This window comes from Hippoglossus stenolepis, chromosome 6 (assembly GCF_022539355.2).
Source record: "Hippoglossus stenolepis isolate QCI-W04-F060 chromosome 6, HSTE1.2, whole genome shotgun sequence".
NCBI lineage: Eukaryota > Metazoa > Chordata > Actinopteri > Pleuronectiformes > Pleuronectidae > Hippoglossus > Hippoglossus stenolepis.
The window spans coordinates 4,876,966-4,898,997 of NC_061488.1; the positions used below are offsets into that span (position 1 = coordinate 4,876,966).

Genomic DNA, 22,032 nt, shown 5'->3' on the forward strand with positions numbered 1-22,032 from the left:
CTGCTGAGTAAACCCCGGTACAGACAACAGGAAAGAGTGGGCTGCAACAAGAAGCCAGGCCTCCACGTTCACTGAGAAGAGTCTGAGCTTTAGACCCACAGCGCCCCCTGATGGAAAAAACAAAACACGCGTCTGAATGAAGAGAAATATCAATAGCTCTGCTCATAATGTTGAATAGTATTTCTGCAATGTAATACAAGAAATGTGAAGATGTTTTAACATCCTTGTATTAATTGTTATTAAGCCTATTGAGCTGTTTAGACTTTAGGGCTGTGAAACCTTCCAACAGCTGTTTTCAGACGTGATCTTCAAAGGAAGTCAGGAGCATTGAATTCCGACTTTAAATCATAAATCTATCAACAACAGCATTTATCAATGAATTACTAACAGTTGAGGACCTTGTAAAGCCCTATGAGGAAAATTGTGATTTGTGAATATGAGCTATACAAATCAAATGTTCAACATCCGTTTTATTTCTCAGCTGCTCTTTTACTGTATGTTCTTTATTTGATTTGGGTTATTTCCCTTTTATTGTTTTAAAAGTCGGGGTAATACATTTTTTCTTACCGACTGTATGTAAAGCTCTTTAAAGGGTCCTTTATAAATACACCGACATTAATTCAACACATCAGACTAAAATACGACAAAATATTCGTCATGCTTTGACTCATTGTGACCACACGTTATTTGTAATTTCTGAAAAGTGCCAAAATCAGAAACACTAATTAGACCAGGTTTGAAAAAGCTACTCCACCTATAAATATGAATGTATAAATCATAGTTTCAAGTGTGTTTTGTGGTGTAGTCTGATTCTAAACACAAACTTTCTCAGTTGGAAACATCACTTCCTGCTACTGACCGACCAATAAGATCAAAACACGGTGTTGAGTGATCTTTTATTTCCAGTCATGGTCCCAGATGTAAGACTGAGAATTAGGTTCCAAAAAACAACACAGTAAATCAGTAGATTCTTTTTTTTTTTTTTATTATTTTATTTAAAAAGTAAAACAACAAATGTAAATAAAAAAATACATGTTTTTAAGCTCAGCGTAAGTGTAGAAAAACAGGAAAACCTGGTGCAATGGCTGCACAGGTGCTGAGATTTCATCCCTTGCTAAAGCAGAAAAAAAAGAAGAAAAATAAACTCAGCACACTGAAACCTGATTTGAAAAAAATATATAATCTAATAAGGGTTTGTCCTCGGACGGGACGTTCATACATTCTAAAGGAAGGTACAGCTGTCAGACTCGAGCACTGAACTCCGTCCAGTCACAAATTAAACTCGACGCTAGCAGCTCAACTAATCTCTTCTTAGGACAAACCTGTTGATTCACAAATGCAGCATGCGTTAAAAGAACATAATCATACAAAACATTGCCAGCTCGTGGGCTGCGCCACGATGCAACAGATTATTACTACAGTGTATTGTTTCCATCCCTGTGCTGGTGTTTGGTTTTTGGTTTGTTCAAAATCCTCGGCTCCCTGTGACACTGAGTTCGTTAACATAAAGGGTGACACGTTATTAAGGGTTTGTATTGCTGGCGAAACGGGTGTGAGCTACTTTGTGTCTGACATTCGATTACATGCATCAGCTGCTTTCAGGTTATGTTACACATTCTCTTGCTGTGAAAATCCTCCACACATTTTTATCCACGGTGACTGAAAAACAAGGACAAGGTGTTGACCTTTAAAAGAAAAAACACATCTCAAGATGTCAATATCATTCCAGTGTCAATTAAAGAATGCGAGGAAAATGGAAAGAGTCGCATATCAACCTCTTCCTGCACCATTTAGTTTTCAAAGTTGTTCTGTTGGGGGAGGAAGAGCGGCTCGTCCTCTAAGCACAAGGTTGGCGGTTCGATCCCAGTCTCCCCTATTCCACAAGTGTCCTTGGGCAAGGTACTGAACCCTAAATGTTAAAAGATGGCTGTGCCGACAGTGTGAGAGAGAAAGTGCTGCACATAGATGCACTGTATGAATGAGTGGTCATCAAGACTGGAAAAGCTGCTTTATGAATACAGACCATTTACCATTCTGTGTCACTGTTGATCTACCAGGGAGAGAAGAATGCCTGGGCTACATATCTCACATTTAATGTCCTGTAAATGTTGTATTAATACTTCTCACTGAGTGGATTTAACTCAAGCACCAGTAGAAAGTTTCAACAACTACCACTCATAAACACAAAGACACACTGTACGGACTCGACCAGCCTCCTGCAGCCCAGCACGGACCACGACTGGGGGCAGATAACGATTCAGTGCCCACCCCAGCATGCATCTCTTATCTAGTGGAAACAGCATCGCTTCAGTCTTACTTTCATACACTTCACCTTATTGAACAGGTTTAATGGGCGGCTGGGGCTCAGGAGGTAGAACGGGGTTGTCCAGTAAGCAGAAGGCCCCTGACTGCTGTGCTGGCAGTGTATTGTACTGCAAATAGATGCACTGTATGTGTATGTGAATAGTTGAATGGCAAAACTGTACTGAAAAGCACTTTGAGTGGTCATCAAGCACTACACAAATACACACGATCTAATATTGAGCCAAAACCAAAGAACAAATTAAGTTGTCTACCTTACTGGCATATTTTCAGGCAGGCTGGTCAGAGATGGGGATAAAGGATTTGAGTAAGAGAACTAAGGGAAAATGAGAAATCATAACGGACACATTGTAAAAGGATGAAATGGAAGAACTCATTTGGTAAATAAGAGCGGAGACGTGTGTAAAATGGAGTCAGAGAGGACATTCATCCTGGTACACGGAGCTAAAACAAACCCATTCACTCTACTGATTGCAAGACGTGTCATTGTTTTGTCGAGTCTGCGTTTACACATATTTAACACACGACACCTGAAAAACTGAGGCCCTGAGCATCCATGATGACACACTGACAGAAGGTTTGGTTGGGTGAGGAGGAGCCGACCCCTCGCACTGCATTCGTACAAAAACAAAAAGAGTGAACCTGAATCTGCTGAAGTCCAAATAATCCTCTCACTCGCAGAGTAAACCCAGAGTCAAAGCAGGCGGATTGGCCAGAGCAGTCCACTTTTCTCAGTGGAGAGACGGGGAGGGGAAACAGAAAGGAGTCGGGACAGACATCAGTGGAAATAGGCCCGATAACAGACATAAGCACTGAGAGCCAGTGCCGTGCACAGGCACACGTTGGCTAGTAGAGGGGGCCAAGCCCCCGGCGCAGGAGTTTCTTCCTTTGGCTGCTCCGCTGCCTCGGGCGTCTCCTGGTTCTCGGCCTCGTGCTGCTGCTGGGATTTGGCTGGAGCTTCGGAGGTCAGATCTTGGATTACCTTGTGACGATCGAGCTGCTCGGTCCGATCAGGGGGAGGCGGTGGGCCAGGGATGTTCCTCTTTCGCAGCTCGGACTCCTGTGAGGACCTGGATGACGACAGAATGTAAGAGAGTGAAGAAGAGCACAGCTGCTGTAGAAGAGACCGTTTTAGACCTTCGAATGTTTTCTGAGTGAGAAAATGTGTTGCGCCACACAAACCACTTCTTGTATAAAGACCAGCTATCACTAAATATTTACACCCACAAGCAGCCAAGTGAAAGCATTGTGTTGCTAACTGGACCAAATGACAAATCTAAAGTTAGCTTGATTAAAGTACATACAAATACATTTTACATAGGTTCAAACAGAAAATGATCTGAAGTGTCTCTTCTAGCACTTGATCTGTGAAGATGACAGGAATTCAGCAGCACCTGCCACATCATACACACCCTGCATTTCATTTAACCACGTTTTTCACCATTAACAGGCGTGGCACAAAAACTTACCTTCAGGTTTCTAAATAGCTGGTTCAAAAACTAACAGATTACACTGGAATAAATTTTAAATAAATGATTTTGATGAATACCCCAAAGTCCTGCTCTCCATGTGTCGGACGATTTCATCATTTTCAGGGAAGAAGGACGGCTCAATTTTGCCATTGTGAGGGTCTCTGGGAGGAGGAAGAGGAGGAGGAGGGGTGAACTCTGGAGGATCGTCTTCCTCGTTCGACAGCTCTTTCCATGACTCCTTAAAAAAAAAACACACACAATCCATTTGAGTATTTGCGTAACTACTTGAAATTAACTGAAGATTAGTAGATATGTTTTTATTTCTCGTGGCAGTTTACAATACACCAAGTAAAAAGAAGCAGAAGGAGCAGAATAGAGAGGAAGGACTTGCCTGCAGGGATGTGTCTCCCTTGATGTACTTGGCAGCTTCATTGACAGCGAGGTAGGAGAAGCGAAGTTGATCCGCTGTCTGAATCAGACCCATTCGATAGCGTCTCATCTCCAGCAGCACATCGCGAATACGAACTGAAGACGGGTCCTTACGGTTGGACATCTATATTTAACAGTGAAAAGTAAGTGATTAATATGATAACCGACAAAATGACAAGTTCTAGAGTCAGTTTGCCTCCATTATTACTGGTTACTTAATAGTGATGACCACGTTTTAGAGTAATTTTACTGTAATACTGCTCTACAAGCGCATCTACCTGCTCAATATAAATAAAGAAGGTATAAAAAGGTACAGTGTGATGATTTGTTTACAGCAGAGCTCTGTACAAACCAACAAGAGGCAGGTGTCCACGAGACAAAAGGTCCCAGAGCGTCCGATGCCGGCGCTGCAGTGAACCACCAGTGGTCCCTCATCGGAATTCAGACACCCAGACTCTCGCACCTTGAACAGGAAGTTAAGGAAGGAGGCCGGAGACTCTGGTACCCCGAAGTCAGGCCAGGTGGTGTAGTGAAAATGTAAAATCTCACGGGTCTCCTGAGTCTGCAGAGAAAGATCAGAGGGAAGACATGAATTAAATAAATGTACTAAATAGACTTGATTTGACTAATTCATAATCCAGCAGCCTCATTTTTACTTCAAATTTACTGTTGAACAGATTTTTTAATTGTAACTCCATTACCTGAATTAAAATCAACTTCAGAAGGGACATTTTAATGACCAGCATGAACAGGAGGAACAACACCAGCAAGTAAAACCCGTTTCAAGGTTTATATAAGCACCTGTCTATTACTTTAAGATAAGAAAAACTGTGAACCTTTGCTTTAAAAGGAGTGTTGCGTTCACTTGAAACCAGGTCAGCTTGTACACGCACTGAAAACTTACAGACAGATTTTCCAGCTCCAGCTCACGGACTGTGTAGTAAGATTTGATGTCTTCTGAGACAAGGGTGAGCTTGAAGTTGGTATCTTCAAAAATAGCATCTTTCTCTTCTCTGAACGGCCAATACTGGGCACATTTAACCTAAAAGCAAACGAAGGCAGGTTAGAAACAGTGTGACAGAGAGAAAAGTACGTTACAATATGAGGACGAGCTGCTTACAGATCCTTTCTCTATGACTCGGTTCAACATCACCACACCGCGGCTCCTCTGCTCCCACACCATCTCCCAGAAGTGGCCACATGTGTTTGGAAGGGGTCCCTAAAAAGGAAAAAATGTTTTAGTATATATAGTGGTAGCGTATAAAGGATTTTATTCTGTACAACTACATTACAGTACATATCATTTAGCTGATGCTTTTATCCAAAGCGATTTACAATAAGTGCATTCAACCATGACGGTTCAAACCCAGAACAGCAAGATTCATGTAGGTACATTAGCTTAAAAAAAGCCAAACTACAAGGTGCCACATGTAAGTGCAATACAACACAATGCAACTAACTTTTTAGTTTGTTTGTTTGTTTGTTTTGTTTTTCAACATCAGAGTTGACCATGGTTATTAGACCATCATCTTCTTAACCAAGGTGTAGTCGGAAGAGATGTGTTTTTAGCCTGCGGCAGACGATGTGTAGACTTTCTGTAGCAAACAGTCGTGATTTTGTTGAGTGACTAGTTGTCCCTCGCAGTGAGGGAGCAGCAAGCTGATTGGCCGATGCAGAGCGGAGTGGACGGGCTGGGGTGTAAGGTTTGACCATGTCCTGGATGTAGACTGGACCCGATCCGTTCGCAGCACGGTACGCAAGTACTAGTGTCTTAAAGCGAATACGGGCAGCCACTGGTAACCAGTGAAAGGAATGGTGTAGTGAGAGAGGACTTAGGTTGAAGACCAGTCGAGCTGCTTCATTCTGGATGAGCTGCAGAGGTCGGATGGCACTAGCAGGCTGAACAGCCAGGAGGGAGTTGCAATAGTCTAGGTGTGAGATGACCAGAGCCTGGACCAGAACGCCTTCTGAGTGAGAAGGGGACATATTCTCACTGCTGTTGTGCAGCATGTATCTACACGAGCGGGTTGTTGCAGCAATGCTGGCAGTAAGGGAGAGTTGACTGTCGAGTGTCACACCCAGGTTCTTTGTGGTCTGGGTGGGGGCTAACACAGAGTTGTCGATGGTGATAGTAAGGTCATGGGTGGGAGAGCCCTTCCCCGGAAGTAAAAGTAGCTCGGTCTTGTCAAGGTTGATTCAGAGATTCGTGCTGCTACCTGTGTTTCAACTGGGGACAAGAGAGAATTATTCGGGTGTCATCTGCGTAGCTGTGGTAGTAAAAGCCATGTAGTGGATAACAGAGCCAAGAGAGTTGGTTTAAAGGGGAAAAAGGAGGGGACCCAGGACGGAACCTTGAGGGACCCCAGTAGTGAGTGGACAAGGTTCTGACACAGATCCTCTCCAAGTTACCCAGGAGGGTACGGTCTCAGTACTGATCTTACGGACTACGTCATTGATTGATCATAATATTCTTTAAAAAGACAAGTACATTGAATCGTCAATCTTCAACTATTTTTGTTTGATTTACAAACCAAGACCTCTCCTCATCTCAGCCTCGTGCTGTCCAGCTGCCAAATCCAGATGAGGTGATGAAAGCTGATGAACATGTTTGCAATGAACCACGACCGTGAAATCACAACAAACATTGATTTTTTTTGCCCCACATTTCGTCTCTCAGGCTACGTCACGGCTGATCTGATAGGAAGACTCCAGCCAACATCTGAGGCTATTTTCTACTATTGTTAATGTTTCTGGGATTAAACAAATGTATTTAATCCATGTTTAAACATTGAATGGAAATGATCAGTAACATTTTACTTCAAGTCCCCCTTTTTTATATCTATAGGCAGTATACATAACATTTAATAAATGGTTTATTAGATACAGCTATGGGGACATTTCACGTGCTTATAACTTCTCTATGAATTTTCAAATGATAACACACATTTTACTATATAACCTATTTATACCTTATAGTTGGCAAACAGTCTTATTATAACCAACAAAGATAACAAATGTTCTTTTTTTCTATTATTATGAAAAGCACAACTGATTTCATTATTCTAAGTTATTTGCTGGATTGATATAAAGTATGAATAAAAAACATGTTGTACACTCACTAACATCTATGAACAAACCTACTCCAACCTATTCTGTGTAAAGGAGGAGTATCACTGTTCAACTGCAGCGGAACTGAAGCCTCTTCACTTACCTGAGTGAGGATATAGTTCCTCTGCGCCTCCTCCACCGTGATGAGGCTGGCATTGATGTAGTCGTTCGCTCCCAGCTGCAGACATATTCTGCTGTGGTCGACTGAGGAGAGGAAGAAGATATCATGAAGAATCATGTCAATACTGTGTGTTTGTCTGTTTTTTATACGTCACAACCTCCAGGGAATGTTCATGCTACTCTCAGAACAACGAAGCTGCTGAGAACTAACTGGAGCTTCAAACTTTAAAACTGGGGCGCACACTTTTCTTCATATCCAGTCAAAGAAGATCATGGTTTGTGATTGTAGTTGTCTTGTTAAAAGTGAAAACACTATTTGCAACATGGTCTGTAAAATTTGCATTGTTCATTAAGTGTGAAAAGAGGAACTAACATGGTTCAGATGTTGGATTGTTTTACAGAAAACCATTTTAAACGAGAACTTCAATGGAACTCAGTAGAGCACAGTCCCTTAAATATTCATTTTATTCAAATTTGATTTTAGAAAGTCTGGACAACAAAAACAACTCAATCGAATCCAAAGTCAAAGTAACTTCTTAGTTATTGATAGTTTCCATCATACATAATTACAACATGCAGATGGTGATGTCAGACCTGAGGAACAAATCTGATTCCCCTGCAGTCTGAAGAAAACCTTATATTTCCAGTCTAATCTCCTGCTGACCTCAGCTATCTCTACGTGCATGTGCTGCGACCACAGCAACAACCTTCATAAATACAAAGTAAAAACAAAAGTTATGAATTGGAAGTCACATCCTGTCAGTCTGTCTCCCGCAGTGACGCAAAGTTGTGTCCATTGTGTAACACTAACTGTGTAATTTGACGTAATTATTACGATACTTGGCCAGAGATTATCACTTCTGTGTAACTCTCTGCCGTGAAAGACTCGCACGACTCAGAACCTTTAAGGAATCAGTCACCGCTGGGCAGAGAGCTGTGCTCATTCATTTGAAAAAGAATAAATGAAATGTTTAAGACTGTTTGTTTGGTGAAGTGCATCGAGGCATCGAGGGGAAGGACGACTTACATGGGCTAACGTCTCTGTAGCGGTTCCGATTCTTGTTTTCGGGTAGTTTGGCAAGTTTGCATGGCAGTTCACAAGACTGGTGACGAATCTCCTGTGACAGAATGAAAATGAATGACAGAGTATTACATTAACATTACATTCATGTGACATTAAAAGGTCTGACACAGGTGGGGGGGGGGGGGGGTTGGTTACTTCCCAGAAATAATTCTGAGAAAAAAGAGGGAGGGGTGTTGAACAAGTCCACACACACGTATGTGTAATGGATATTTAGTGCAAGAAACTGAGGACACAACATGAAAACCTTTACACAAATACAACATTTGAGGTTCAAGTTACATTATTGTGCTTTTTACTGCACCATGATTATTTCACAGATAATAGTTAATAGCGACTTTTATATTATAAATGATTTTTCAGTCAAAATGCTTTTAAATGTGAAGATTTTCTTCTTTTGGAGTGGAATTATGAGTCATTTTGAGGTTTGATCTTTTGCATGCAGATGGGGAAGTCTGGGATCGAGCCGCCGACCTGCTGGTCAGAGGACAACCACTCTACCCCCTCAGCCACAGACGCATTAAAATGAACATTCATAAAAGTGATAGTAAAACATTATCCAATGATATAAATATATAATGGGATAACCGTCATTGAATCCTTTTACCTTTAAGTAGATTGTCCTGATTAATGGAGCTGCAGCCATTAGTCAACTGACAGATAATTAATCAGCTATTGATCCATTTATTATGTGGATTTATGGTTTTAAGTGAGAAAGATAAAAAAATCCTCTGGTCCCACCTTTACAGGCCAACATTTTGTGAAGATTAACCACACGAGCTTTATCCTGTAACAGCTTTACATGATAATAACTTACCAAGCAGCTATAATTAACTATCTTTGGTTTTTGGATCTGAAATGTTGGTCAAACAGAGCAGGACGTCCCCCTGTTCTTTAGGAATTAGAGATGGACGAATAACTGATCGATTGATCGACTAATTGACTGATCAACTAACCGTTGCTGCTGTACGAGATAGTGAACTGAATATGTTTGGATATTGTTGGTCGAACAGAACCAGGTGTGATGGGCATTTCCCCCCCATTTCCTTAATTTATAGACAATCAACTTATCAATAAATGATACATTTAATCTATATATATGTGTGGAAATGCTAATAATCACTGATCATTCTTACAGGCTTCTTAATTTGCAGTTTCAAAGCAAGGACAGTTACTAGTAATGGAGTATTAACTAAATCTGTGGCTACTTCCTCCATCACTGAATCAACCCCAGAACCGTCTCCTTGTACCGGGGACGGCGGCACGAAGCGGGCCGGTGATGGGACGTGGTTCTCGGGTAGACACCCAGACACACTCATCAATCATCGGGCTGGTCGAGCAGGCGGAACCCGGACTCGGAGCTCCGCCGGCGGACTGAGCGGAGAGACACGCTGCGGTAGAAAAGGGGCCTAAAAGTGACCCGGTCCCCGGACGGTCCGGTTCCCCCGTGGTTCACCGGGAGCTCCTACCTGGTAGACGCAGCTCCAGCTCCCGTTGTCATCGATTTCCCGAAACTCGGCTTCCATAGCGGACAGTCCGGCTGCCTCCTGCTCCGGCGGCTGGTTCCTCTTCGGCCTCCTCCTCCCCCTCTAAGCCTCGGTGGAGATACCGAGCTCCCGGTAGATTCGACACTTTCGGGTCCGGAGCGGAGTCTCTGGGTTGAACTAATGTTCCGCCGCTCGTCGGTAGATTTTCCTGCGTAGATCAGCTTCGTCTGTTCGGCCTCAGAGCGGAAACACGCCGCAGGCTCCGCCCACACGCCCGAGCTGCTGCTGTCGTCACACAGTTTAAAAAAAAACCCTCATATATAAGAGAGTTTACTTTGTATTATTCTTTTATTGACTTTTCCTTTCTTTTCTTTTTACTTTTTTATTCCCTTCTTCTCTTTTCGTCTTTAACATATACATACTATTCTTGTCTGTGTGTAAAACAGTATTAAATGTCTTTACAGTTTAAAGTCATTTATAAAGTTTCAAGATCCATCTCATACTTTTGACTTGGTAATCAAAGTTAATGTTTTATCTCGTTATTTTTATCATCTTCTCAATTTTAGAAAGTCAACGTTTTTACTTTAATTCATCATTGTGACTTTAAAATCATCATTTCATTTTCTTTTATCTCTAAACTATGATGCCTGCGATCAAATGCAAACTGTGGATCATGACATCTTTCTTTTTAACAGTTATTAAAGAACAAACTGAAACATAACAGGATTAAATGAACTTTTTAAAAATAATCCAGGCCCAGACTCTTCAGTATAAGAGCGGTAAGAAAACATTGTAGCTAACAAACTCCATAGGATGGCAGTATAATACAACACTGAGGATGTCAGCTACTGCTAAACCTCAAAGAAGAAGACGTAGATGATGATGATGATGATGATGATGATGATGATGATGATTCTTCATTTCACTTCTAAATCTTTCAAATATACAAAAAAACTGAGAGAAATAAATAAATAAAAACTTTTGTTTGTTTACATCCCAGTTCTCTCTCATTGTAGAAACAACATCTTCTGGCTCAGTTGTTATTCTAGAAGAAAAACGAATTGTCCTTGTTAGGAAACAGTTCAATCACTGAATGCCATTTGAATGGGACAAGGTGTGACTTAGAATAACGTTAGTGTTTGTGCAGCAGATAAGGAACAAGGAATTTACACTTTTAGATAAACAGTATCACTTTCATTTTCAGGTCTTTAATTTCCCTAATAGATCCCCACAAATAATCACAAAGAGAACTATGAGATTTGGTGGAAATTTTGTACTAATTTGAGGAATAATCGGTTTCGTTTAACTGTCTGTGATACACACAAATCCAGATCCGGAGAGTTTAACACCTAACACCTGTTTTAAGTTCTTAAAGATATAGTCCGTTGATTTTAAATCTTTTATTAAGTGTAGAAAATTACTAAATTGTTATTTTCAAGCATTGTAGGGCTGTGCAGATACTTCCAATCCCAAACATTCCAGGAGACAGTAGGAAGTAACTACACCATCACCAGGATCTATCCTTATAATGTCCAGTTGATACAGTAACTACTTCTCCTTCCGCCTGTCACAATATGTGAACAATGGTTCTATAAATGAGTAAGCCACTGAGCTACTGAGCAGCGTGTTGACACTGATGATGGCCGACCACAGATGCACTCATGTGAGGATCTTTTCTCAATTCTCAGAAGAGCATCAGTGCTGTGTGTGTGTGTGTGTGTGTGTGTGTGTGTGTGTGTGTGTGTGTGTGTGTGTGTGTGTGTGTGTGTGTGTGTGTGTGTGTGTGTGTGTGTGTGTGTGTGTGTGTGTGTGTGTGTGTGTGTGGGAGGACTGAGATGTTCTGGGGCAACACCACAAACCTCTTGAAGCGAGACAGACGTCACTCACTGAGTCCAGAGGTACAACGTACAGACGCTTGTAACTAAACACATCAACAAAATTACAGTATTTACAACATTGATTAGAAGAAACAGTTTGTCAATGTTAAAAGTATTTATACGTAAGAAAATGTCTGATAGAGATGAAGGGAGCGGCACTGACAAATGAATTGAGGCGTTATTGCCAGCAATGGTAGAATATGTGTGTATGCACATTGTTTATGAAGCAGTCTTGTTGTAATCACAGTCCGAGATCAGCCGCCACCATGCTCATGATCCACCATCACGATCCACGATGGGGCTGCAGCAGATCCTGGATCTGCAAAGCACAAGGACTCTGGGGCAGAAGTCAAGTCTCGGTGAGATATTAATGTGATAAAGAGGGAAACAAGGAAATGATCAACGCTTTGTGAAGTTATTGAAGTCCGCTACCCGTCAGTGGTGGTGGAACCTCACCAAGCATTGAACTACAGCAGGTTCATCACTTTTTTGTTTCCCCTGGAAACTTTTCTGGTGTTATTTTCTGTATTTGCATGTGTTTTTTTTTTATTTGCATGTGTTTTTTATTTTCTATTTGCATGTGTTTTTTATTTTCTATTTGCATGTGTTTTTTATTTTCTATTTGCATGTGTTTTTAATTTTTTATTTGCATGTGTTGTCTTCATTTGCTTTGAGTAGTTCCAGTTTATTTCGGTCTTTTATCTACACTATTATTATCACTATTATTACTTATGTACTTCTGTATTTAACCATTGTTTTCACTTTTAACCACTTTTGTATTTTGACCATTTGTTATGTGCACAGTGAAAAACGGTAAGATCGAATAGAAAACATCGGTATAATCGATACTGGTCTTCTGATTATCGCGGTGTTTTGAGCAGAAAGGAGCGGATGGAGGTGCGCGCCTCACAGGCCCCGTCAGGCCCCGTCAGGCCCCGGGGAGCGCGCACGCACACGCACGCACCGCGGTGTGTTTATGTTCGCTCGGTGTAGTGAGAGCAGCTGATGCGACCTGCGGAGGCTCTTCACCGGGCAGCGGGGGAAACATGGCAGCGGTCGTGTGAGTCTGCGGACACATGGGTCCTGGAGGAGGCCGCGCACACTGCGACCCAGCGGGGGGCACCATGGATTAGACGGAGCCCAGCAGGTTTCTGACCCGACAGCAGGAGCTTGGGGACAGGGGACACCCTGGTGCTACTGACGTTAGCTAGCAGCTAAAGCAACTTAGCTACTTAGGCGTTTTTTGAATCAGCTGTGCAGCGGCGACAGGTATTATGAAAACTCCCGACGGGTCCGTGTGTGTGTGTCGCTGCTTGTGTTGTCGCCTCTGACCGCCGGCCGTGTCTCCACAGTTGTTGTTGTTGTTGTTGTTGTTGTGCAGCGTTGGCGTTAGCTGTCGGTGGCTGCTGCTAGCTAATGTGTAGCTATAGCTATTGCCTCCCAGTGGTGGAAAAAGTGTTCAAATCTTTTAACGGTAAGTTGCATCGGTTGAAGTGACGATACCACGATAAACACAGTTAGTGTTAGTACTTTGCAAATGATACTGGGGGGAAACACTGAAGTGTCAGCACTGGAGAAAGGACTATTTCAGTTTATTAAGTCATTGATTGACATGCAGATTGTATTTTCACATTGTGGGAGATGTAAATATAGATATGATGGGGGGTGTTTTGAATCTATTGTTAAATATCTTGATTAAAGGTTCAGTGTGTAAGATTTATGTGAAATGATCTATTGGCAGAAACTGAATATAAAATAATCCTAGTGATGTTTCATCTAAATTGTATGAGTTGTTGTTTTCTTTACCCCAGAATGGTTCCTTAATATTTAAAAACTTTATATTTACATCAGGAGCGAGTCCTCTTTATGGAGGCCGCCATGTTTTTTACAGTAGCCCAAACTGGACAAACTAAACACCTTTTTGAGTTTTTATGACAACTGAAGTTTACTACATGTTCTCTCTCATGTTTGGAAGGGGAGGGTGAGGTGAGGGGTGTTGAGCTGCAACATGCAACTTCAATAAATTCTACACACTGAACCTTTAAATTATTATATACTGTGGGTGAGTAATCTCCAATTTAAGTAAAATTTGAATTATACGAAAATTCCCAGGGCTTTTTTTTCTTAAATTGATGTTACACACTAATAACGTACAAACATGAATCTTAAACTCTTAACACACCCATTTTGTGTCCACATACAGCACATGCTCACTCATTCACCATATTCTCATACCTACATTAAGTGTGTGCAAATTTAAAAGGTTGTTATTGTCACTGTGTGAATCAGACGTTCGTTGTCAACGCAGGTTTTTCTGTTTATTTTTAGATTCCTTCAGCAGTTTGAGGTCCTCGAGAGACCTCCAAGGCAACATGGCTCCTAAAGATATCATGACCAATTCCCACGCCAAGTCCATCCTCAATGCAATGAACTCACTTCGCAAGAGCAACACACTCTGCGATATCACTCTGAGAGTGGAGAAAGCAGATTTTCCAGCTCACCGCATTGTCTTGGCTGCCTGCAGTGACTACTTTTGTGCCATGTTCACCAGTGAGGTAAAACTAAAACTCTTAATTTGTTGAGGGACTACATGCTATCAAATAAATATATGTATATTCTGTACTAAACATATGACATATGTCTTGATACTCTCAGGAAAAACTCCTGTTCTTTAATGGTCTTTCTCTGAATCTCCAAAACTTCCCCAAATACTTAATGTTCATAAGTAAATCCTTAATGGCATGTTTCTTGTTATTACACCTGAAGATCTCTGTTGTTGTGGCTCTGCAGCTCGCAGAGAAGGGGAAATCGTTCGTCGACATCCAAGGACTCACTGCTTCCACTATGGAGATCCTCTTGGACTTTGTGTACACGGAGACGGTGCTGGTCACAGTGGAGAACGTACAAGAACTTCTCCCAGCAGCGTGTCTGCTGCAGCTGAAAGGTGGGTTGTGGCGAACCAGCTTAAGCCAGCTTCTATCGGAGTGAGTACAGGGACAGGGTATTTGCAGGTCTTAGAAAAGTCTTATTAACCAATAAATCCAGTTCCTCAAAAAGGCCTTAGAAGGGATTATAGGTCTTACATTCATTTACACAAGTTTTAAATGAGCAAGTCCTGTTGCCTGCCTTTTTAAAGACATTTTTTGATATGAAAGGTTATCTGATTGCAGGCTATTGGGAGATGTTACACACCTATTTTTCTTTGTTGTGTTTCACCAGACCTGTAGCAAAAACTGTTTTTAAAGTTTTTAATTTGAGCAACAACTTTAAAAGCCTTATATTTGATTCAACTAACACAATTTCTCACTGCATTTCCTGTTTAAACGATGATGAAAGTATTTTTTTTCATCAGATTTTGTCTCTATTTAAACGATACACATGTGTCTATGTACAATTTGTTTTCCTCAGGGGTGAAAAGAGCATGTTGTGATTTTCTGGAGAGTCAGCTTGATCCTACCAACTGTCTGGGCATTCGGGACTTCGCCGAAACCCACAATTGCCTTGACCTGATGCAGGCCGCTGAGCTTTTCTCCCAAAAGCATTTCTCTGAGGTGGTGCAGCATGAGGAGTACATGCTGCTCAGCCAGACCGAAGTGGAAAAGCTCATAAAATGTGACGAAATTCAGGTAAGAAAAAGTTGATGTGTGGATCAGCTCTTCCACACTTTGGTCTCCAGTGTCTCGTGGAGGTTGTTTGATCTGTTGTCCCTGAATATTGTGAATCCAGTCTGTAGTAATGTCACATCTGCTCACCAATACAACTGTAATGTTTTAAACTGGACTTAAAAGGTGTGAATTGAGCTCGACGTTCACAGCTTTCATATTGTCTTTCAAACACCTGCAAAAAGAGAACAGCAAGTACCAACCTGCTGTGATCTCAGTCGGTGTGTCGCCCTCCAATTCCACTCACGTTTGCCGATTGAAATTGCAGAGAAGAAAACCTGACTTGAGTTTACCGCATGCCTTGCTTTGTGAAAACACAGTTATTATCACATGCTGATTTATAGATCATCAATTCTTTCACATCGCTCTTCCTGTCATTTTTGTCGTTTTAAAAAATAAAACCAGACCCTACACGTAAAACACATAAAACTGTGGTTTCTCCTACCTTCAGCAGACTGCACTGTCTCACTGTTACACATTGTGAGCTCTTAATATTAACATTTACAGATTAACAGCGTTGGTGCAGTCGATGCATCACTAATGAATTATGTGCCACATCTTTAACTGGAGTTTTGTAAAAATCAACATGAGGATTTATGTCTTTGGAGCAGCTGTAATTCTGCTCATTGTGCATGTTGTGTGTATGCAGGTGGACTCGGAGGAGCCGGTATTTGAAGCCGTGTTAAACTGGGTCAAACACAACAGAAAGGAGCGAGAGCCGTACCTGTCAGACATGCTTGAGTTTGTCCGATTGCCGCTGCTGACCCCGCGTTACATCACGGATGTCATCGATGCCGAGGTGAGCCAGCCGACACACTGCAGGGGTTTTTGAGTAATCATGCACCGAGCTTCCAGCAAAAGAGTATCTGTTGATGTATTTATTACACTTACATTCATAATTAAGCGTGTTTTGACACGGCTCAGCCCCTCATTCGATGTAGCCTGCCGTGTCGAGACCTTGTGGATGAGGCCAAGAAATTCCACTTGCGACCGGAGCTGAGGAGTGAAATGCAAGGCCCACGCACACAAGCCAGATTAGGTGGGAATCCTGTTTCCGACTGTAATTTAGCTTTATGCATCTTTTGTTGATGAGAAAAGTGATTTATGGGTCTTTTTATAGTTGTTTTTTTTAATCCTGTATAGTGTCTTTGAGCTTTGTTGAAAGTGCTACAAAAATAATGTGTATTTTTTACTATTATTATTATTTTCAGGTGCCAAAGAAGTCCTGTTGGTTATTGGAGGGTTTGGCAGCCAACAATCACCGATAGACGTAGTTGAGAAATATGATCCAAAAACACAAGAATGGAGCTTCCTTCCTGTAAGTATTAAAAAAGAGAGAGGTTTTTATCTTTATTGTCTGAGTGGATTTATCTATAACTGACCGACGTGTCTCAAACAGAACATTGCACGGAAACGGCGTTACGTTGCCACAGTGTCTCTCCACGATCGGGTTTATGTGATCGGAGGCTACGACGGACGGTCGAGGCTCAGTTCCGTGGAGTGCCTGGACTACACAGCGGACGAGGACGGGGTTTGGTACACCGTCGCCACCATGAATGTACGGCGTGGCCTCGCAGGGGCCACAACACTTGGAGGTGAGGAAGCTCTGAATGACGTGTGCTGCCTCTCTGTGAAAACCTGTCTGAATGGTTTCTTCTCTTGCAGTGAACCACAACATAACAGATTCTCTCTTTTCGCCCTGTTGACAGACATGATCTATGTTGCTGGAGGTTTCGATGGAAGCCGGCGTCATACCAGCATGGAGCGATATGACCCAAACATTGACCAGTGGAGCATGCTGGGAGATATGCAGACAGCGAGAGAAGGAGCTGGTCTGGTGGTGGCCAGTGGACTTATATACTGTTTAGGTATGGAGGAAAAATCCTTTAGGGGAAAGGGAAGCAACAAATGACTTTTTTTTTTATCACATAATCTTCTGATTATTGTGATTAACTAATCAATTAATATATTAATAAAATGGTAATTATAGTTCCCCAATATAATTTACCTAAACCTTTTTAAAACACAGTAAATGAAAGGAGGAGGATGAATCCAACAAATGCTTCACATTTAGTTTTAAAATGTAATGAAACGATGCATTGACTATCAGAATATTTGAGTCTTCTAACTCAAATCTCAAAAATATAAGAGAACCATGATTTATGAGACCACACCTGTCCTGCTGGGAAAGTTTTTCTCACATACTGATTCACCCACAAACCACAAATGACAGGTTCAGACACTGTCAGGGCAGATTCACTAGAGAGGAGTGGAGGAGCGAACGAGGGAGTAAGTGGGCAAGCGAGAGATAAAGTGAGGCAAAGAGCTCTGCACACACTAATACGATGAAACAACAATGAACAATGCTGCCACAGTCTCTAATCAATGGGAAACACTATTTTTATATTAAGAGTCGTGCCCAAACGACAACTAGCAATAATCATTATAGTCTAAATTATAATATAACTAGCAATAATCAGATAGAAGGAGCAGGAAAACACATCAACCTTGTGCCAGCAACTTAAAACTGTTAATTGCCAATTATTTCTCTGTTGATGGACAAATCAATCGTTTCCCTAACTTCTCCTCACAGGTGGATACGATGGACTGAATATCCTGAATTCAGTGGAGCGGTACGACCCACACACTGGCCACTGGACAAGTGTTACACCCATGGCCACCAAGAGGTCAGGTAGGTGACACGACAGAAAGGAGGAATATCACCGCTAACTGTGCGTGCGACTGCTTATCCTGAGACGTGTGCTCTGTCTGCAGGGGCTGGCGTGGCGTTACTCAACGACCACATCTACGTGGTGGGAGGCTTCGACGGCGTTTCGCACCTCGACTCCGTTGAGGTCTACAACATCAGAACGGACTATTGGACCACTGTAGCCAGCATGACGACCCCTCGGTGTTACGTAGGAGCCACTGTACTGAGAGGACGTCTCTATGCCATTGCTGGGTAAGAAAAAGCATCTAATGTTCTTCTCTCTCTGGGTTTACAGAGACTGGGATGATCCACTACAGTCTTCATTTGTCCTGCCACAGTTTCATAAAGATTTGTAAATTCTAAACACTTCTCATAATATTATAACAGATCTATGTTTTGCTTTATTGTAGAGCTCAGTGCAAAATTCTGTTAATGTACTGTACATATAGTTTAAAAGCATTAGAGCCCAACCAGTATGGATTTTGGAGAGTTAATACCCATACAGATATTAAGCAGTAAATAATGTGTTATTCCTATATATTTGCCGATGTATGTAATTTTTATAATATACTTTGTAACATTAATGTCATATTTCCACTTTTTTGTCTCAAACTGTCCCAGGAAAACTTAAAATGATTGACTAACTTTCCAGAATTCTTTACAAATCCTGTTTCGTTGTATCATAAATTGTTTTTATATGATAAATTGATTGTGACATCTTTAAACCTCCTGGATCAGTTGTTCAAACTGGACTGGATTATATTTCAACGTTTCCCCAGGACCTGAAGCAACACGCTCTCTCCAGCGCAGCTTCTTACCATTTTAGTTTTTCTTAACACAGGTTTTTTGTTTGGTCTGAACAAATAATCGTTAACATGTAGCATCAAGTTGATCAAACAGTACATTTGCTCCAGGCCCTACAGGATCAAATGAAGCAGGTTTGACTGTGGTGCTGCTGTAGTCAGGTTTCAAGCTCACAGTATATTGAATATGTATAAAGTGATTAGGAGAATTATTTTAGGTTTTGTATGCACATGTTTTTACAAACCAGTAACTGTAAACTTTCTTTTTAACCTTTTCCAAAATAGGTTTTCATCTTTAAAAACATCTGTCTCTACCCATCAGTCAGTTTGCTTTGTGTCTTTAGTATAAACTACTTCAAACTTCTGGTAGTGTTAGTAAAGTTCACTACTGTAAAACAAATATAATATATATGTGAAAGACAAGTACACACTGCTGTACAATGCAGCAGCAGAGTAAAACACCAAGGTAGAGAGATCTCTTGTGTTATTATGAGAAGTGTAAATATTTCTTTGGTTCATTATGAAACTGTGGCAGGACAAATAAGAATATGGCGGTCTGCCATAGTCTAGATAAATAATGGGAAAAACTGCTTTGACATAGAGACATATGAGATTAGCTGTGGCCCCTCAGAGCAAGTTTTGAAGTTTATCTGGGTGATTTACAGTATTTAAAGTGTTTCTCTTCAATGTGTGTACTATAGATCTCTAGGTTAAACGTGTTAGTGGCTTCGGTAAAAAGCTGCTAAATGAATATATGCATTGATCCACATTCAAAGACATAAAGTTTTAACATTATATTCATTTAACGTTTGATTGAGCTTGTGTTCAGGCTGATTCAGACTAGTCACAGTCCTGATTGTTGTGGTTTAAACTCTGTTTCTCTCTTTCTCTAGATACGATGGGAACTCACTTCTCAGCAGCATCGAATGTTACGACCCGGTTATCGACTCCTGGGAAGTCGTCACTTCAATGGCGACGCAGCGGTGCGACGCCGGCGTCTGTGTTCTACGAGAAAAGTGATCTTCGCTTAGGACAAGAGCCACAAGAGAAAAATCAGGCAGGAGGACGGGCAGCTAGACTTTGCTAAAATGCCACTAAAACAGAGCCGCAAAGGGACACGCTTGTTCGCCAGTAAACAAAAAATAAGGCGCCACAGTTTGGGCCGCCGCCGCCTTCACTGAAAAGTTATCCCTTCACCAGTTGGACCGTGCAACAGAGATTCACCGTCGCCGTGGTCGTCTTCACCTGAAAAGAGGCCCCCGAGGAGCCCATCGCCACTTGCATGACACTCATCGGTGGTTCTTGTTGCTGTCTTTACCAGTGAGATTATTTTTTCAGTTTGTCTTCAAAGTGCAATATATTTCTACTCATCACGAGAAACACACTAGAAGTTGGAGCACAGTTCGACTCCAGCTGCTGCTATATGCCTTACGACTTTGGCCTGCATCAAACCGTGAACATTCATGTTGCCTCACGTTAGACTTCCGCGACAGTGCATCGGCTCATCATCACGTGTGCTCAAGGTCATTCATGGGTCACTAATCCTTTTTGTAACTCTACCTGTAAACAGTGCTTTTAGATTCCAATCACTTTATTACGAAAGGTTTATTACTTATTGTCGCTCTCAGAATATATATTTAGAGATGAATATTGTTTTAGAAAAATGACTGAGTTGTACCAGTTGATTATTTTGTCGCTTTGTTTGGCAAAACTGAGAAATCACAGTATGAAGTGCATGTGATTTGTGTTCTTTTTTTACTCAGCTTATGAACTCGGACAGGTCCATGTAGTCTTGACATCACTGTTACCTGGGAAGTGAATAAACACACTGAGAACCAAAGCGTTTTATCTGTGTTAATCTAAACATGTGACGCATCAGGACAAAACGCTGTAAACCCGCTTCACACGTCTTCTGCAGAGTCGGTGACGTCGCTGGTAAGAAAAACTCCTCGTTTGCTCCTGAACCCACGGAGCAAATGTGAGGAATCTTCCAGTCGTTCGATATGAACGGGCTGGATGCGTTTTTAATCACTATATAACTTAATATGTCCGTTTTAACATCAGTAAAAAAGTTAAAACTGAATGTCCACACGTCAGCAAATTACTGCCTTCATTCTCAAACCTCCCAACATGTCTTTTTTTAAATAAAAGATAAATCATTTTGCGATATCTGTATTGGCTCTTTCATTACTATCTCTACCGCTTAGCCATGATATAGCCGCTGAACATTTCTGCTCATCAATCAGTTGGTCAGTCCAGCACTTTGGTCCAGACTGAAATAACCGACTGGAGGGATTGAGATGAAACTTCAATTCAAAAGTTTTTGATCCCCTTAAACCCAATGACTTTGTGATCCTCTGACTTTTCTTCAAGCTTCACCATCATCTGTGCTTTTGAGTTAAATGTCTCAATATCCATTGGACAGATTTCAATGACATTTACAGACATTCATCGTAATTATTGTTGATCCCTTAACTCTTCATCTGACTCCGTCATCTGATCAAACTTTTAATTTGTCCAACATTTACAATCAGCTGTATTTTACGGAAGTGGCTGTTGTCAACATTTATCTACAACAATATGAAACAACCACTCGTGATTAACAGATTGTTTTAATCTGCATCTGCAGTTTTCCTCTGTTTTACTGAGTTTAACAGTGACTTTCAGGTCAATGTGTCGCTGACCTGTTCGGTGACAGCAGAACGACACAGTTAGAAACCGGCTGATGAGATTTGTGAAGCGATTCACAGCTAAAGACACAGATGTTTTCCCTCAGACGTCGGTAGAGACCAAAAACAGCTAAAAGTATAAAACTATTCCTGATGTGCTGAATGGAATTAGATTTTCTTACAATTTTCTTTCTATGAAAGCTAAAAGAAATGAACGATATCATGTATACAGCATAAGATAAGTTCACCCCCCACAACATGTCTATAGTTTCATAAAGGACACACAATACAA

The 22,032-nt window shown here is 41.4% G+C and overlaps 2 protein-coding genes across 5 annotated transcripts; one reads left to right on the top strand and one right to left on the bottom strand.

Annotated features, from left to right (window-relative positions):
- Positions 1 to 968: 968 nt before the first annotated feature.
- ptpn1 (protein tyrosine phosphatase non-receptor type 1) lies at positions 969 to 10,296 on the bottom strand. Its single transcript, XM_035160234.2, has 9 exons — positions 10,002 to 10,296; positions 8,479 to 8,569; positions 7,435 to 7,535; positions 5,344 to 5,442; positions 5,128 to 5,265; positions 4,576 to 4,785; positions 4,186 to 4,347; positions 3,872 to 4,032; positions 969 to 3,392 (listed from the first exon to the last, which is right to left on the bottom strand). The coding sequence occupies exons 1-9, from the start codon at positions 10,056 to 10,058 to the stop codon at positions 3,101 to 3,103; spliced, it is 1,311 nt and encodes a 436-aa protein (XP_035016125.1). The 5' UTR covers positions 10,059 to 10,296; the 3' UTR covers positions 969 to 3,100.
- Positions 10,297 to 12,783: 2,487 nt separating this feature from the next.
- Positions 12,784 to 21,238, top strand: LOC118111394 (kelch-like protein 12). 4 transcript variants are annotated; one of them, XM_035159957.2, is made up of 13 exons: positions 12,784 to 13,165; positions 13,249 to 13,370; positions 14,225 to 14,451; positions 14,663 to 14,840; positions 15,305 to 15,522; positions 16,208 to 16,357; positions 16,483 to 16,597; positions 16,770 to 16,876; positions 16,958 to 17,153; positions 17,268 to 17,426; positions 18,152 to 18,250; positions 18,334 to 18,520; positions 19,965 to 21,238. In XM_035159957.2, exons 2-13 carry the CDS (start codon positions 13,313 to 13,315, stop codon positions 20,089 to 20,091), a joined length of 1,821 nt encoding a protein of 606 aa, XP_035015848.1. In that variant the 5' UTR covers positions 12,784 to 13,165; positions 13,249 to 13,312; the 3' UTR covers positions 20,092 to 21,238. The 4 variants fall into 4 exon arrangements, with proteins under 4 accessions (XP_035015848.1, XP_035015849.1, XP_035015850.1 ...); XM_035159958.2 differs by having other exon boundaries at positions 13,278 to 13,370; XM_035159959.2 differs by having other exon boundaries at positions 12,787 to 13,165; positions 14,687 to 14,840.
- Positions 21,239 to 22,032: the final 794 nt, after the last annotated feature.